Here is an 18,235-nt window from a genome sequence, read left to right as displayed (position 1 = left end):
TAGGCTGCAAAAACTCTCTCAATGGCAAATCACCAGTGCTACTCACGGGTTAAACCATTACATTTTCTCTTTACACTTGTATGGAATATTCAAGACTTTGTACCAAGGAAGAGTTTTTGAGCATTCAGGGGCTTGTCTGCTACTCAGCCTGAAATCAAATATTCTTTTTTATTTTAGGTATGTTGCTATATATCCATACACTCCCCGGAAAGAGGATGAGCTGGAGCTGAGGAAAGGGGAGATGTTTTTAGTGTTTGAGCGTTGCCAGGACGGCTGGTTCAAAGGGACATCGATGCATACCAGCAAGATAGGGGTTTTCCCTGGCAATTATGTGGCACCAGTCACAAGGTATGGTCTTGAATAAATGGTTTACTAAGTTCTAAACAGAGAAGCTTTGTTCTTTCCCATGGTTTTCAGCCTATCCAAGATTCCTTCTCACACTATAATTGTCTGTTACATAGCTAACATTTAAAAAATTCATATCTCTACTTGCTGAAATCCCTTCTAATTCTCAAATTCTTAGCTTACTTTTCACATGAGTATATGTGAAATTATAGGTTTCAACCAATAAATGTACTAGGTTTTAAATTATTTGCTTCAAGTTATATGTGAGAAGATCCAACTATACCACTTTCAATATTTTTCTGCTCAAAAATAAAAAATAACATGTTTAGCATCAACAAAAGCTATATTATTACATGTTTGTGTAACACTTCCTATATGCCAGGCAGGCAGATTTTGAAATGCATGTTACACATATTAACTCGGAGTCCTTAAGCAACTTGTTGATGTAGTTGCTGTTACTATTCCCACTTAATAGATGAGAAAATTAAGGCACAGAGATATTAAATAACTCATCTGAGATGGTACAGTGAAGAAGTGATTAACCTAGGTGTCTAGTTCTATATTCATTACAATAGCTTGTTGATGACCTCAAAATTCTGAGTTTCTTTTTTAAAATTTAATTAATTGTTTAAAATTTAAATTCAGTCAGGACGCCTGAGTGGCTTCACGGTTGAGTGTCTGCCTTTGGCTCAGGATGTGATCCTGGAGTCCCAGGTACAGTTCAGTGATTTATAAGTCTTCTTATATAACACTCAGTGCTCATTATATCACATGCCCTCCTTAATGCCCATCACCCAGTTACCCCCATCTCCTCCTCCACCTCCCCTCCAGCAACCCTCAGTTTGTTTCCTATGATTAAGAGTCTCTTATGATTTGTCTCCCAATTAATTTCTCTAATAAAGTCAGAAATAAAATTCCTTAAATATGACATCGATCCTTTATCCTTCTCAGTTAAGGGTGATTTTGCTCCTCAAGGGAATTTGGCAGTGTCTGAACACAGTTTTGATTGTTACTATGGAGGATGTGGGAGGATGTTGCTATTGGCATGTGTTGCATAGAAGCCAAGGATGCTGCTAAATGTCCTATAGTACACATAATAGCCTCCTACCAAAAGGAATTGTCTCACCCAAAACATCCCTGAGGTTAAAAAAAAAAAAAAAAAAAACTCCGTTATAGGATAATAGGAAGTAAGAGCTTTAATTATACAAAATTTTCATTCCTTTTTTTAATTTTTTTTTCTCAAAATTTATTTAAAGATAGCTCACCTTCTAGTCACTGAAGAAAGTAGCCTTGGAAACTGAATGAAAAGACCTATAATGGCATTGAGGGAGCCTCAGATTTTAACCACTGTGCTTTTAATAAATGGTCCAGGTTTAGCTGTGTTAAATCATTCCTCAAACACCCTGATTTTAAATAAATGGCTTAATGAACTGACATGTTTGTCAGCTGTTGGCCTTGATTTATAGGTTGGCCAGCTGCCTAATCAAATGAAGATCACTATTGTTGCAGATGGTGACAGAATGTTAGCTTTAATTTGACTTGCAGATTTTTAATCAATATAAACCTTCTTTTCTGTGTATGTTAAAATCTACATTCAGGATCCAGAAGATGGCAGATAGACCTTCCCTGGTGAGAAAAAAAACAAACAAAAAACCACCATCACAACTGAGGGAAATAAAACAAACCAAACCACAACAAAAGACTAAGTTAATGAAGGAAAGCATTTTCATAACTTTCAAAAACAAATTATTAAAAGTCTCTGGGGATATGCTTACTTAGAATAAATTTTCTGTTATTTATCATAATAAATAATATGGATGTTTGAGTTAATGAAGTATTCTACTTTGTAGAAAGTTACAGTACTATACTATATAGAATATAGTAACTATACAGCTATACTATACAACTCTACTATGTAGAGTTTAAATGAATTTAGGATATGAAAAAAATACATGACACAAAACTACATTGAACCTATTTTAATTTAATTTAACCTATGAATGCTTCTTTAGAGCTGTTTCAAGAAACTTATACTGAATCAGGAGTATTTAATAAAGAATTTACATGCTAAAAATAACACATTTGGTGATCAAGGGCCATAGAAGGAAGAAATTCACGTGAAACAATAGAAACAAAAGGTCTTCAGCCTAAGCCTTAGGAATGTCTTCTCTAAAAGAAGAGATTTCTGCTGGGCCTTGAAACATACATGAGATTAAGACAGGTAAAGAGAAGCTAAAGAGACTATTCCAAGAGTGTGTGCATATGTGTATATGCACACACATACATGTTCACAGGCACTCATGTGATCTGAGCTGGGAGCAGGCAGAGAAAAGGGCCAAAAACATGAGCAAAGCTATGAAAAAGTAGCAAAACTGCTAATGTTATTAGCAGCAATAGCAAACAAATCAACTTCTTTGATAGCTGAAGCAGAAGAATCCAGGACCTGGAAGGCAGTGGCGGGTGCTGAGCCTTGATATGGAAAGCTGAACCCAGTAATCACTTATTCTTGAGCAGATTATGACGTGTAATGTTCTGTGACTCACAATATATTTCCAGACCTTTCTCTCCCTCAGGGCCATCTTTACTTTGAATTTGTGATTTTTACATTTTTTACAACATATAAAAATCCATTAATTCTTTTAAAATGTTCTGTTTTAAAACCCCGAGTCATTTTTCTTGCATTTAATGTTTTCTGCCCCATTTTGCTGTTTGATTGGGCTCTCTGTCTCTGTCTCTGTCTTGGCAGGGCCGTGACAAATGCTTCCCAAGCTAAGGTCCCTATGTCTACTGCTGGTCAGACAAGTAAAGGAGTGACTGTGGTCAGTCCTTCCACTGCAGGAGGGCCTGCTCAGAAGCTCCAGGGAAATGGTATGGCTGGGAGCCCCAGTGTTGTCCCCACAGCCGTGGTGTCAGCAGCTCACATCCAGACAAGTCCTCAGGCTAAGGTCTTGTTGCACATGACTGGGCAGATGACAGTCAACCAGGCCCGCAATGCTGTGAGGACAGGTAAGGGGGAGACTGGAATGGAAAGTACCAGGAAAGGGGCTGCTAGCCTAAACCAGCTCTTCTCCAACAGGTGTTGAGAAAAGCAGATGTTATGTTACGGTAATGAAGAACATTAGGAAATGAAGTAGGCACAGTCTAGTTAGCAGCGCTCCACATCTGCTTATTTTGGCTAAGCCTGCCCAACACATTAATTCAAGCCTGATCTCCAGATTGAAAGTCTGAAAGAATTAAGCCAATCCTAAGAATAGCAATAGACTTGAAAATATGACTTCTGCAGTTAACACCGGAGGAGCTCAAACCTCACCGCTGTCAGCTGTGTGACCACGACATTGTACTCTACTAACTGGGGTGCTGATTTCTGATGAGCTTAATCCCAAATCTGTTTTAGACCCAATAGGATCTTAAATAACTTTCTATTTTCCGTAGTGGTTTTGAAAACCTACCCAAGATTCTTGGGTAACAATGGTGGGGTAAACTTGTAAATTCTATCAGAAAAACCAAAAGAAGGAAAATGGTTACTAAGAAAAGGGAGAAGAACGTATGTATGTATTATTTTATTTTATTTTAATTAATTAAATTATGTATGTATTTATTTATTTTTAAGAAAAGAGAGAATCATTTTGAAAAGGCCTGGAGGCCAAACTAATCTGACACTGTAGAGTACCATCAAAGACAGGCTATGTCTATAAATATGTGGAAAGACCTTCTCTCTAACTGAACAGCATGGAGTTATAGCTAAGCTTCTAAGCTCTCAACAGACTAAGAGCTGATCTGCAAGGAAAATAATGTCTAGGGACCCAGCTAAGATTAAGTGCTTTTAAGCCACCAAACATCCATTATTTATTGTAAAAATGCAATAGCAACCTTTCATTATGGTCTGATATAGTGAAATGACTCATGTTTTGGTGAGTAGCATTTATTATTAGAAAGTCGAACTTTGCTGTTTTCTCTCCTGTCATCTACTAGTGGCGGCACATAACCAAGAACGCCCTACGGCAGCAGTGACACCCATCCAGGTACAGAACACTGCCTGCCTGAGCCCTGCGTCCGTGAGCCTGCCTCATCATCCCTTGGCTTCCCCACAACTTCCAGTTCCAGTGGCAGGCCCTACCACCCATGTGGCTGCCGTCAATATGGGTCGAGTCAGTGCTCCCCTAGCTTGTGGTTCAGCTGCCTTATTGACCTCTCCGAGCATCACCACTGCCTGTCTGGAGACTGAGCCCAGTGGCCGGGCAGTGACTATTCTTCCTGGACTTCCCACCTCTCCTGACAGTGCTTCACTGGCTTGTGGGAACAGTTCAGCAACCAAGCCAGACAAGGATAATAAAGTAAGACCAACATCCCTCTCCTCTGCTTATGTTGTGTTCCATCCTTTCTAACTAATGAAAGGACTCGTTGTCCAACAATCCTTCAAGTGCTTACCATGTGTGAGTCACCATGCCAGGTGCTAGATTCATGATTTTTGTGCATTGAAACACCCACTAGTTGCCAGGCCTTGTACTGGGTGTTTAGGGAAACCACAGTGAATAAGATTTAGCCATTTCTTCTGCAGCTTATGTCTCATGAAGGAATTTCCTTACTTCTTTAGTTAACTCATTTTTTCATCATTGTGCCATCCTTAATTCTTCCTATTCAGTCAGTTCTGAAAAAAAAAAAAAGGTAATATATGAAAGGGTTGGAATTGTTGATCAGAAGTGTTATTTGTGGATTTATTTTTTCTGCAGTGTATTTAATTATAATCAGCATGGATAGTGTTCCTCTTGATTTGAAGTATGGGTGAAAAATGATTTCCTAAATCTGTAGATCTTTTTTTTAAAAGATTTTCTTAATTTATTCATGAGAGACAGAGAGAGAGAGAGAGAGAGAGAGAGAGGTAGAGACACAGGTAGAGGGAGAAACAGGCTCCATGCAGGAAGCCTGATGTGGGACTCGATCCCAGGTCTCCAGGATCATACCCTGGGCTAAAGGCGGCGCTAAACCGCTGAGCCACCTGGGCTGCCCTAAATCTATAGATCTTTAAAAAATCTCTCATTTGGGGCTGAATTTCAAAGAAAATATAAATAAAAAGCTGTGGGTTTGAAAGACTAACGTGTTTTTGGGTTTGGAGACAGGTGGTTTGAGACAAGGGAAATTGATGGTGAGTAATCGTGAACAGAAATCGAAGTGATAACAAAGTCTGGATAATTGTATTACAATCAAAGGAAGTAGCAACCTGAGGAAAATCCTGTTTTCCTCAGTATTTTGTGTATTTTCTCCACAACTCTAGCCCGATTCTGGGAAGTTCTAGGGTAATCATAAACTCTTAACCATTTGGTTCGGTGGTAATGTACGTCGCTTATTTTAAGTGGTTAGGTAAGCCTGTAAATAGGAGTTTATAAGGAAATAAACTTTACAGCCTACTAAAAAGTTAATATTTAATTGTTCAGTTAACCTTAGTGTTTTTGAAAAAGATTGGTATCTGTTCAATGTTTATAATTAACTACATTAAACTTGTACTCAAGCTGACATGTTCAACTTTGTCAATATCTTTAAAGAATTGTTTTGTAGTTTAGAATTTAAGATTTCAGGACCCTCATCATTGAGAACAGGGGCTCTTAAACTCCTGTCCTCCCAGGAAAGAATTAATTGAATCACAGACTTGAAAGGGAGCTGTGCCAGAGAGAATAATGGCTCCCCAAAGATGTCCACATCCTAATTCCTGAAAGTTGAGAATATGTTTCCTTATGTGGCAAAACGGATTTTATCAATCTCTTGGGATGAGGGGATAAATCTGAGTGGGCCCATATAATCACATGGATCTTCCTGAAAGGGAGGCAGGAGGATTGGGTCCAGAGGAGATGTGACATCCGAAGCAGAGATCAGAGTGATTCAAGGAGGGAGCCACAAACCAAGAAATGCAAGCAGCTTCTAGAATCTGGAAAAGGCAAGGAAACAGATTCTTACCTAGGGCTTCTGTAAGGGATGTAGCCCTTGCTGAGACCTTAGTTTTAAAAATTTTTTTTTTTTAATTTTTTATTTATTTATGATAGGCACACAGTGAGAGAGAGAGAGGCAGAGACACAGGCAGAGGGAGAAGCAGGCTCCATGCACCGGGAGCCCGACGTGGGATTCGATCCCGGGTCTCCAGGATCGCGCCCTGGGCCAAAGGCAGGCGCCAAACCGCTGCGCCACCCAGGGATCCCCCGAGACCTTAGTTTTAAAGCCTGATTTTTACCACAAAGTTTGTGGTAATTTGTTACAGCAACAATATAGGGCCTAACAAGTTACCTGTTGAGTCCCTGTCCTTGACAAATGGCCTCTGTTTGGACACCCTAACCAACCATTAATGCCTTAGGTCCAGAGTGTCCCATGCCATTTTCCTTATGTTGAGGGGCTGCATAGAAAATGTTGCTCTCCTTTCTATATGATGCCTTGACTTACTTGCAAGTTATCTTCTTTTTTAAGGCTATACTCTTGAAGTTTTTGTCACTAGTACTTATGTCACAGATTATAAATTTTCCTTCCTCAATCTCCTACCTCATTTAATGTTCCAGATCCACAGGGAGACTTCTCTTGGTTAATATAAAATCCATAATTCCATGACTAACATGACTGGAGTGTCATTTAGTTCACATTCCTCCATCAGGTCTATAAGGATATCATGGGAGAACTTATCAGATGCCTGTCAAAATCCAGATGTCTTTTATATTCTCCCATCCAAACTATTCCCCAGTCCTCCATCATTTTAGCTGTTACTCATGTTAGCAAGTGTCTCCTGAAGAAGTCTCCTCCTCAGAGTCTCATTTCCTTTCATTTAATATATTGTTCTAGAATTTTCCAGACAGTCTGCAAAGTACATTGTTGTCTTCTTTTTGAAAATTAGGATTATACATCCCTTATTGCCCTGTTGAGTTGACCTGATCTCAGGTTCACCCACATCTATCAAAGATTATTTGGTTGCATTTCAGCTGTTAATTTTCTCTGTATGCTGGGGTGAATTCATCCTGGCAAGTAATTATTGGATCTCTAAATCCCAATCTCTTCACCCATTTCCCTCTTATCAGGGTTTGGTCTTTCTAGTCTGAAGATTATCCTTCTCTTTCTTCTTATCTTCTGAGAACCACCATCCATCTCAAGCAGCAGGTCTGTATCTTTCCTGTTCTTCTCATTTCAAACATAACTTTAAGTCTACCCCCCCTTTTTTTTTCCAAGTTTAAGCTATTATGGGCCATAATACATTCTTTCTTATGGTCCCTTCTCTTGATCTTTTTGTATTGAGTCCTTTAAAAATTTGAGCCCATTAGGCCGCTCTCTGGGGGATCACATTAGCGCCGTTAGATGCCTCTACATTTTTATCTATTCAGATAATTTGCAGTAGTAATGTTGGAATTTCATTCTGGAGATCCCTCCCATTCTTCTTGAAGTATCTTTCCTTTTGAGTTCCAGGTCATTCATATATTTTCTTTGAACTTTTAAAATCAGTTCTTTTAAACTTCAGAGTTTAAATCTCACTATAGCCAACTTCTCTTTGGGTGCTTACTTTCGAAGTTTTCAACATTTCTGCTTCACCTAATGAACTTTGCAACTCCTACTGGTCTCTACCATTCCCCAGTTGATCAAAATTAGATCCAAATTGAGATTAAATTATCAACAATTCAAGGGAAAAGTATATCAGAGATTCTAAGTGTATAGAGACCCTAGTCTTAGTTGAGACTTCCAGCAGATAGCTAGGGATTTGACAATCCCCTTGTTATCTCTATCTGCTTTCATCATTTTGTGATTAGCATCATCCATTTACTGAAACTCCTTAGATAGTGTGTACTGTTTCCCCCAAATGATAGCTTGTCGAATGCCCTGTCCTTTTCTCTATACATAAATCGTCTGCAGTGAGCTACCACTGGTGTTCCATAGAGACCTATAACTTTTTGATGTGCACACAGGACTGTTGCAGCTCCTTGCCTAACTAAGCTATTCCTTTTGAACAATATTTTATTTGGAAGTCTTATCTCAAATGTGTTTGTCCTTGACTTTAAGAAAAAGTGTTTTTGTCCCTGTAGCTAATTTTGTCTGGTAACTGCTTCTGTGATTTGATAAATAAGCATCTGAAACTGTGTAATATGTTTCCAAACATTATCTCAGTTATTTCTTCTTTGAAATCCTGAGCCTTTCTGCCATTGTTATTCTTCATGTCTTCTACAGTTATCAGTTTAACAGCTTTGTCTGGACATTTTTCTAACTGCATGTTCAGTTTAAAGGCTTCGTTATTAAAAAAATAATAAAGGCTTCATTATTTGACCAGCTAATCTCCAGGCAAATGTGTTTCCCAGTCCTTATGAGATACTTGGGCCCATGTGCATATGTGTGTATATTTTATTGTTTTCTTATTATAAAAAATTTAAAATCTACATATTTATTTAGATGTGAAAGAAAATCTAAGTATCCAGATAGAAAACCGAAGTATGATCCAAGATTTCAAAGACAGCCATTAATACTATGGTGTGTATATACTTTTTACCCCCCTCACATACAAAAATACAGTAAATGTTGTTTTGGTATGCTAAGCTTTTATCCAGAAAATAAAATCTTTTTTTCCAACACCAATTACATAATTGGCTGTTCTTATATTTCCTAAGTTTTATTTGAAGGTGAGCTGATATATATTAAAAATTCTAAGACTTCATTTGAGTAAAAAATGTATACAAATCAGTCAGCACCAAACTGAAGTGCTTAGGAGCACTCTACCAACAGTTGCGCTGGAGGCAAGGATTACATAAAGGACACCTCAGAGCAGAACAGGGAAGTTATTTGATTGGCTGTCTGCACACAGTTGCCTTATTTGGGAAAGCCCCATTGGCTATTTATGATTGGTTGTCCTTAGGTTTGATTTCTTAACCTTGAGGTGTTTACAGGCCTAGGTTTGGATTTGCCAGTGGTGGCTGGTAGGATATTAGAATCCCCTCAGTCCTAATGGCCTCTAATCAAATCTCTAATGATTTAGTCAATTTAACAGAATTTACCCTCACATAGGAAAAGAGAAGAAACCATCTCTGAGGCCCCACTTTCCCTCACATGCTTCCATTTCCTTCCCCTCCCTTCACAGTGTTAGTCTTCTCTGACATTGTCATTTATTTCCCATACCAATCAGCAGAAGTAGGTGTGGGTTCTCATGCCCTCTACCACATCCTAGATTTGTTCCTAAACGATAACATTTCTACAAGTAGGCCACAAAAGGTCAACATTTAGTGCCTCAGATGTTCCACCGCCAAAGTCCTTGTGACCCTCACCCTTAAGGAGCCAACCTTTGTTGTGGACCTATGCTCTTATTCTTGGTTTTCTTAAGCCAAGGGTCCATCTAGTTTTTAAATATCCATTTTTGGGGTCCCCGGTTGGTTCAGTCAGTAGAGCATACAACTCTTGATCTCAAGGTTGTAAGTTGGTGTAGAGATTACTTCAAAATAAAATCTTTAAAAAATAAATACCCATTTTTTAAAATTGTATTATTTATTCATGAGAGACACAGAGAGAGGCAGAGACATAGGCAGAGGAAGAAGCAGACACCCCACAGGGAGCCCCATGTAGGACTTGATCCCAGGACCCCGGGATTATGCCATGAGCCAAAGGCAGATGCTCAACCACTGAGCCATTCAGGTGCCCCAATACCCATTTTCTTCTATTCTTGAACACTTGTCCTAGAGTCCCTACTGATCACTTTCTTTGCCCACATGATTTTCCTTCCTCCCAGTTCTTAGTTCACTGTCAAAAATAAGTTGATCTGTGAGCTTCACCATTTCATTTTCTCAAGGAGAAGCCACTGTTGTCCATATTAAGTGATCAGAGTCACATACCTGCCCCTGTCAATAACTAGGATCCAGGTCTGGATGGTATGGATGTGCACACAGTGACCCTTATGATGCACAGTCCTTAGGCAAACATACCTGCTCTTTTCACTCCATCGAGTAGATGTGCTTCTAGAAATGTTCCCTGTGCTGAACTCTCAGAAGAGAAGAGCAAAGGCTAGGTTCAAGTCCCACTCCCACCCCTTACTAGCAGTGTGATTTAGGCAAGCTTAGAGAGGTGTAGGCAATGAGAATAATAATCTCTAGAGTTTCACATGGCCTTTCTCTCTCCCTGCACTTCTTTAAAAAAGCCTTTCCTGAGCCCCCCCATCTCAGACAGCACGGCGTGGTCATTCATTTTCCCCTTCCCCTGCTTTATTTTTCTAGAGAGTGCCTGATTTACTGTCTCTAGTCTCTGCTAGAGAATATGAACTCCTTCTTGTCTTGTTCACCTACTATATTCCCAGAGCCTAGCACATTGTTGGTTCATATTCAACACTTAGTAAATATTTGCTGAAGGAGTGATTATTATTAGACATCAGTTAAGCTTTTGAGATCCCTTATCTAGGAAGAGTGACTGATTGTTGGGAATATGTGTAGATTTTTGATGGCAATGGCCCAGAAGACTGTTTATCTCTTGCTACTTTCTTTGTACATATGAAGACAAAGAGAGGAATAAAGAAGACTTGAGGTAGAATGTAGTTCACTATATAAGTTGCTCAAATGAATTTATTTTTGTTTGGTCAGGAGAACTTGAGATTTCCTATATTGTACTCATCCTCCATGATATGACTAATAGAAAGTTATTTAGGTGATGTTCAGAAATGATTTTTGTATGTAAAAGTTACTCTTTCTCATCATCTAGTAATTTTCTGACCCAAATAGTTCTTTTTATATATGAGTTGTGATTTTAAATCATCAGGCCTTCTAAAGAAAAAATTATGAGTATAAAAATATTATTCCATCTAGGAATAATTTCCTAGAAAACCCATAGGAGGAGAATTGTTAAGGTTTATGTTAAAAGATATGTCCGTTTTGCATGCATGCTAACACTACATTTTAAAAATTGCTTTGCTGAAGTGTAGTTTTTATTCATCTATAGTTCTCATTTCTGCTGTTTTGATTTTGAAAAAAACAAAGGTACCCTTAGATGCTAAGTGTCTGTGTTTGCAAAATTATCTCTCTCCAGTGGCAACTGTTCTGCTAATGTAGAAAACATCAGAATATGATATTAAAAGCACAGTTTGGTGAAGCTAGGGCAGCATGTTTTCCGTGTTAGCACTCCCACTTCGTACCCCCACACCCTGCCACACCACCTCATCTTCTGCCTTCTGCTCCATGGTAGTCGGCATCAGCTAATGATGATAACAAATCCCTTAGAAGTCATTAAAGCAAGCTGTATTTAATGTGCTTAATCATTTTAGATGAACCAAGTCATCTTTCTTCCTAATCACTTTAGAGGCTCTTTCCTGAGCACCATTCAGTTAACTGAATTTTTCTGAGTGCCCAGAACTGAGCTTTTAAGAAACATCTGTAGCCGTGGCTTGCTGAGATTGTAATTCACTTGATCTCAGTGAATCTGTCGGGATCCAGGGATTAGCGTGTGCTTTCTTACATCATGGAAGGAATAGCTGGAAATTGTGGCTGATAGGCCATTCGAAGTGTAGACATTATTCTTTCTCAGCTTGTTTGTCGGCCCTCCAGACCTCAAGCTCTCCTAAAGAAGTATGGTAGTAGCTTTGGCAAACGTTTGGTCAGCCTACTTCATTGGCTACTGTATAAAGGGAAATCTTCATCTCCACAGGATTTGGGAACTGCAAATGCCTTCTCTTAGGCCCTTACCCTGGGACTAGCCAAATCTTTCCCCTTCCTCCCACCTGTCTCATCCTCTTTCTATCTTGGCCACACTTAGCTCAGTAGGTGCAACTCTGCACGAGGCACCAGGTGGATAAGGTACAAGCATTCAAGCAGGTAGCCCAAGTGTATAGGGTCATTCAGTGGGATGTATTAATAGCCCTTTGGAAAATGAAGCAAAAGCCAAAAAGGGGAGTTACGGCCAGGCCTTGATGAAAAATGCAAAAGAATCTTCCTCAGGCTGGGATGGGGAGAAAAGGGGTGGGGATCAATTGACTGATTCTGCTCATCTGCAGCCTGAGTCGACCGGTCCAGAAATGAATTCAGCACTCCCTACCATCCTTCCCTGTCTTCTGTTTCTAACCTGTGGCTTAGTTTGAACTGTGAACAGTATTTGGTAAATGGAGCCTGCAGTTTCCTAGGATGCTTTTTCCCCGGAATGCTTTTTCATCATCTAGTTAAACATTGCTTTTGTCTTGTCTTTTTTCTGCCATTCTGTCTCTAATGGAACTGTGTTATTATGGATTCAGACCCCTTTCCCCAAGGGATTTTTACTGAGCATAAACTAACTCATATTCTAAGAAAAATTCCTCAGTGTTCTGTCTTTGTATGGGCCCCTCATAATCTAATTCCCTTTTTTAGTAGACCATAATGATTCCAGTTTGCCTATAGAGTTTTCTAAAGAATTATTTCTCTATGAAATGTTTTATTTTCAAGCAATGCTTCCACTCAGAGGACTTTATGATGATGTTGACATCTTAGTAAAATGATGTAAAATTATTATTGTTGACTATGCTTGGTCATCAGAAAGACCGTTGACATGGGTTTTGGAAATGAAGAAAAGTTAGCTCTAATCTGGTTTTCCTAGCAGAGCAGAGAACAAAAGTGTCAAAAGAGACAAAGATTCAAGAGATGGTTTTTTATGGAGTAAGATTGCTGGAAAGAAAATGTTTTTCTACATTTGCTAGCAAAGAAACATAAAAATGTTTTCGATTATACTGAAGCTTTATTTAAAATCTTGTGGAGTCTTGGCTGTCTAATCCAAGATATTCTTGCACAATAGAAATGGTTTGACTTCTGTCATTATTGGCTTACTGAGAAGTGTTTTAGTCCTTAACCCTGATCAAGACATCACTACCTATATATGATAAGAATCAAGTCTGTGGATAGAGAGTAAAATGCTGTGATGTTTAAATCAGTAAGTCCATAATCAGAAATTTCCATTTTGTCCTAAAATGTCTGTTTTTGCCTTCACCAAGCCTGAGATATGACTTGGTGAGTTTTTTTGTTTCACTTCTTTTTTATCTGCTTATTCTAGTTTAATAGAAGATAGTGATGAACATTGGAGTGTCCAAAACAAGCAACAACATGCAGGCAGAAAGGGAAAAGAAGGAGAGACAAAACGTTGGATTAACAGCATACAGGAATTGGGAGCTAGATCACAAATAACCAAATATCCACAGAAATAAATTTTAAAATACCAAACCAGGGGCACGTGACAGGTTCAATGGGTAGCACATGCGATTGTTGACTCAGAGTTGTGAGAGCCCCATGTTGGGTTATAGAGATACTTCAAAATTTAAAAAAAAAAAGGTTAAACCCAAAATTGAAACTGTGACACCCTACTGATTACAATAACAGCAATACCTCTGGTCTCCAATTAATGTACTTTTTTTTTTTTTCTAGAAAGAAAAAAAGGGTTTATTGAAGTTGCTTTCTGGCGCCTCCACTAAACGCAAGCCCCGAACATCTCCTCCAGCCTCACCTACCCTGGAAGTGGAGCTTGGAGGCAGCGAGTTGCCTCTGCAGGGAGCAGTGGGTCCTGAGCTGCCGCTCGGGGGTGCCCATGGCAGGGTTGGCTCCTGCCCCACGGATGGGGATGGTCCAGCTGCTGCTGTGGTCCAGGATGCTCTTGCTCTGCATCGCAAGACCAGCTCTCTGGATTCGGCTATTCCCATTGCCCCACCACCTCGCCAGCCATGCTCATCCCTGGGCCCTGTCATGAATGAGTCCAGGCCGGTGGTTTGTGAGAGGTGAGTCCACTGTTGTTCCTAGTGACCTTCATGCCGAACTATTTATCCTGACATTAGGATACATTTCCACACCCTCCTGTTTTTTTTTTAACTGAGTTTATAGTAACAACCAACCACTGGCTTTCTTTTCCCACTTGCTGTGTTTCTTCCATGGGTTAGGCCGCCAGCGCTCTCTCTGTGTATTTTCTCCAGACAACCACTCCAGAATTGCATCCAGATGAAATTTGTGAATCCCTGGAACTTGGTTCACATCTCTTTCCTTCTTGCTGCTCTTCCACTGCCAGCAATTGCTCCCTTGTTTTGTCCTTTGCCTTTTTCATTAAACGTTTACATCAGTACCTGCTAGTTGCACAGCAGCTGGAGATTCTGACAACTGAGAAGGCTCTTTGTATTCTTCTTGAGCGAGGACAGTGTGACCCAGTTCTCAGAGACTTGACTCCTCTGCTGACAGAGGCACTCGGTTTGGTTATACCTGGAACTAGGAGTCCTGTTGTAGTGATTCTGGCTTTGAATAATGATTACAAATCTGTTTTATACAACCAGTGGGGTTCCAGGAGTACGCTGGGAAAAACTATATGGGGAGTAAGACTAATTAATATCTGCTAGGACTACATGAATTTAAAAAGCATTGTTGGGGGATCCCTGGGTGGCTCAGCAGTTTAGCACCTGCCTTCAGCCCATGGCGTGACCCTGGAGTCCCGGAATCGAGTCCCACATTGGGCTCCCTGCATGGAGCCTGCTTCTCCCTCTGCCTGTGTCTCTGCCTCTCTCTCTCATGAATAAACAAATAAAATCTTTTAAAAAAATAAAAAATAAAAAGCACTGTTGTGGGCACCAGGGTGACTCAGTGGTTGAACATCTGCCTTCGGCACAGGGCAGGAGCCTGAGGTTCTGGGATCAAGTCCCACATAAGGCTCCATGCAGGGACGCTGCTTCTCCTTCTGCCTATGTCTCTGCCTCTTTCTCTCTCTCTCTGTGTCTCATGAATAAATAAATAGAATCTTTAAAAAAAATTTTTTTTTAAACACTGTTGGTTGGCCAGGAAAGCATCATGAAGTACACTAAAAATAGTGGACAATTTTCACATCATGCATAAATAATACAAACATTTATTTTTAAAAGTGCCATCTGTTTTATTGTGTCTGTAAGCTTTATTCCTTGTGTACCTGCACTTTATAAATGAACCAATTGTCTAATTTGTGGCAGTGTTGCATCTTAGGTAGCATTTTAGGTTACTGATTTGAAGTCTGACTATAAAATGTTACACTTCAAAATGACTTAAATTCCCTCAGGTCTGTATTTCAGATGAACATTTGTGCCCACCAAAACTTGAGGCCTTCATTCATAAAATCTGGGGGACATACCTACTTACCAAAAAATAAACCAGAAAAGAATAAACTTTGAACAACCTATGCACATTAAGTACAAAGTACATGGTTTATTATATATTTTCATGGTTAAGTGAGATAATTTTCCCTAGTTCTCATCCTTATAGAACCAGTTTTGAAATGAGAAATTACCCTAAAAAGTGTTCCTCTCCCACAAATAAAATCATTCTCTTTCCCCTCTTCCACTATGCTCCTGCAGTATTACACCACTCGAGACAGGCTCCTTCTTTCCTTCCCATCCCCAGGCATTGATCTGCAGTTTTTCCTTTGTGCCCTGTATCTGTCTCCTCTTTTCCCTGTCATTTGTGGTGTTTGTGTGACTGTTCTGAGTGTTAGTTCATTTTGCCCAGCCCCTCCCTGGGCACTGGCTCTGGCACTGCTGCCTGCCTCCCCCATTATGCATTCCTTTTCAGTTGCCAGATGTCCTGGATCTCTGTGGCTTCTGCATTCCGGCCCTCATTTCTAACAGCAGGCCCTGCTGTTCAGTGTGTCTGAAAAGGAGAAATCGCTAATGCAGACAGGTGATGGTGGTTCAGGGAGCAGGGGATTCACATCACCTAGGGTACAGGGAGAATTTAATGATGGAACAGATGGGCACAGGCACTCTGGAATTCTCTGGCAGGTTTTTTATATAACCATTTCAATTTTTACAAGTGGAAAAGGGGTCTTTGGAGAAGATTTCTGCTGGATTTTATATATTTATAATCCATATGTTCAGTAGCATATTAAAAATAATAGCCAGACTGATCAACTTTTCACAGCCCCTTTGCCTTCATACAATGATGATGATAGTATTTATTTAACTTGTATTCTTAGGTCTGCCTGACTATAAAAACAATAGGGAAAATGTGCGGAAACAAGTAATATGGGAAAACATCTTATCCACTGGGAATTAAATTTTTTGGTTAGTTAGCTACCAAGTATATCATTTAGGGATTATCTGTTTTGACATTTCAAATTTTTTAACACAATAAAAAGTGCTTATTGCTAAAAAAGAAGGGAAGATTAACTTTCACATCAGTATGATTCTGAAAGTATCTCAGGATCTTAGATTCCTTGATTCACCATGTAAACATCAACAGCTCCTGCTCTGGCAAAGTGCAGAAGCCTGCCTGGTTCTTCTGGTAGAATTTTTACTGATAGAATTTCGTAGAAGTGGTTGTCACTGTAGTATTGGTACAGGGTGAGATAGAATTCCCCTACAGGTTATAATGAGAACGAGCATAAAATTTCTCCTCAAACCATGGCTCTGTCCCATAAATCTAAGGTAAAAGAATGCAAGTAGGGCAGCTGGTGCCTTCAAAGGAAAGAAGCATTCTCGTGACATAAAGACTTAAGCAATCTCACAGTAAGAAAGGATGAACCTTGAGGTGTGTTGACAGGTCTTGGTGTCAGCTGAGACAATTCTCTGAGGAACAAAAGAATCCTTTTGTGTTTGTTAGAGAGGCTGAGGAAAACAAGCAAGCGATGCTATATCCTGGAGGCAGGAGATGTATAATTGATGACAGCAGAAATAATAGAACAAATATTTTAGGTTCTATTTTAGGTAATGGAGGAAAAAATAATTCGAAAATTGTGAAGAGAAAATAGAAATAAAATAATACTTCGGAAGGGATGACAATAAAAGAAAGTATATGTGACAGGCTTTTTTTTTTTTTTTTTTCTCTCTCTCTACTGAAAATGAATAGATAAGGGCTTAAGGAAACACAGCTCACTATCTCTTTGTGTATTTTGAAGCTTAGGAATTAAACTGATAACCACATACCTATAAACCCATCTCCTAAATTGGAAAAGAACCTATGATCTTTGATCAGGGATTAAGCTAGAACACTTGGAAATACACAAATTGGATAGAGATAGATTTACAGAGAGTCAGTCAGGTTTAACCAGCATGATTAATTTGAGTTAGTGACAATGAACCCACTGAGTGAAGCAATGGATATAATTTACTTGGACTTCAAGCAAAGCTACAAAGTAAGCTAGTATGGTTTTGCCAGTGAAATACTTAATTGGATATTAGATTGCTGTAGCAACTGGCAGAAAGCAGTGCAGGTTACTTACCCAGGGTGATGGGCAGAGTGCCTCCCAGAACCCCAGGGGGTCCAATTTGGACTGTACCAGGAGAGATTAGAAACAACAACAACAAAAATGTTTGAATTGCAGAGAATGCAAGAGACCAGAAAAATAAAGGAAATAGAAAATTTATACAAATAAAAGATTGCAAGTGCTTATTACGTAGAAGCCTCAACACCATAGCCCAAGCCTGGAAGATTGGCAGTGGGATGTCAGTGGAGCTTCTTTGTTGTTGTTTTTCAAATTTTTTTATTTAAATTCAATTTGCGAACATATCCTGTATAACACCCAGTGCTCATCCCATCAAGTGCCTTCCTCAGCCTGTCACCCAGTTACCCCATGCCCCCACCCACCTCCCCTTCTGCAACCTTTGTTTCCTAGAGTTAGAGGTCTCTCATGGTTTGTCTTCCTCTCTCAGGTTGTTTTTCCCCACTCAGTTTCCCTCCTCTCCCTTATAATCCCTTTCACTATTTCTTGTATTAGTGAAGCTTCTTTGTGTAGCAAGCCTCTGTGTCTTGAATTCCATCCTGGTAACTGTCACAAAAACTGAAGGTCAGAAAGCCACCAAAATGCAGAGGCCCATTCAGGGCCAAGTCTGTGAGCCATGCTGTATGCCTCACACTGCCTCTCAGGTGCTCTGTTCAAATGCATACTTAACAAGCATTCATCTTACCACTCAGCTTTCCTTTTTTTTTTTTTTTTCATTTTTCTTTCTTTTCTT

At 39.5% G+C, this 18,235-nt stretch overlaps 1 protein-coding gene across 4 annotated transcripts in view; it reads left to right on the top strand.

Moving 5' to 3' along the window:
- Positions 1-18,235, top strand: part of SH3RF1 (SH3 domain containing ring finger 1) — a 182,955-nt gene that overhangs the window by 156,687 nt on the left and 8,033 nt on the right. For all 4 annotated transcript variants that reach the window (XM_072795940.1, XM_072795939.1, XM_072795942.1 and 1 more), the window contains 4 exons: positions 178-348; positions 3,092-3,351; positions 4,318-4,679; positions 13,707-14,053. In XM_072795940.1, coding sequence (XP_072652041.1) covers positions 178-348; positions 3,092-3,351; positions 4,318-4,679; positions 13,707-14,053 — 1,140 coding nt within the window. The remainder of the gene's footprint in view (positions 1-177; positions 349-3,091; positions 3,352-4,317; positions 4,680-13,706; positions 14,054-18,235) is intronic.

The sequence above is a fragment of the Canis lupus genome, chromosome 24 (assembly GCF_048164855.1).
Source record: "Canis lupus baileyi chromosome 24, mCanLup2.hap1, whole genome shotgun sequence".
Classification (NCBI taxonomy): Eukaryota; Metazoa; Chordata; class Mammalia; order Carnivora; family Canidae; genus Canis; species Canis lupus.
Note: the sequence above shows the minus strand (reverse complement) of the source record. Positions and strands in the feature narration are given on the sequence as shown.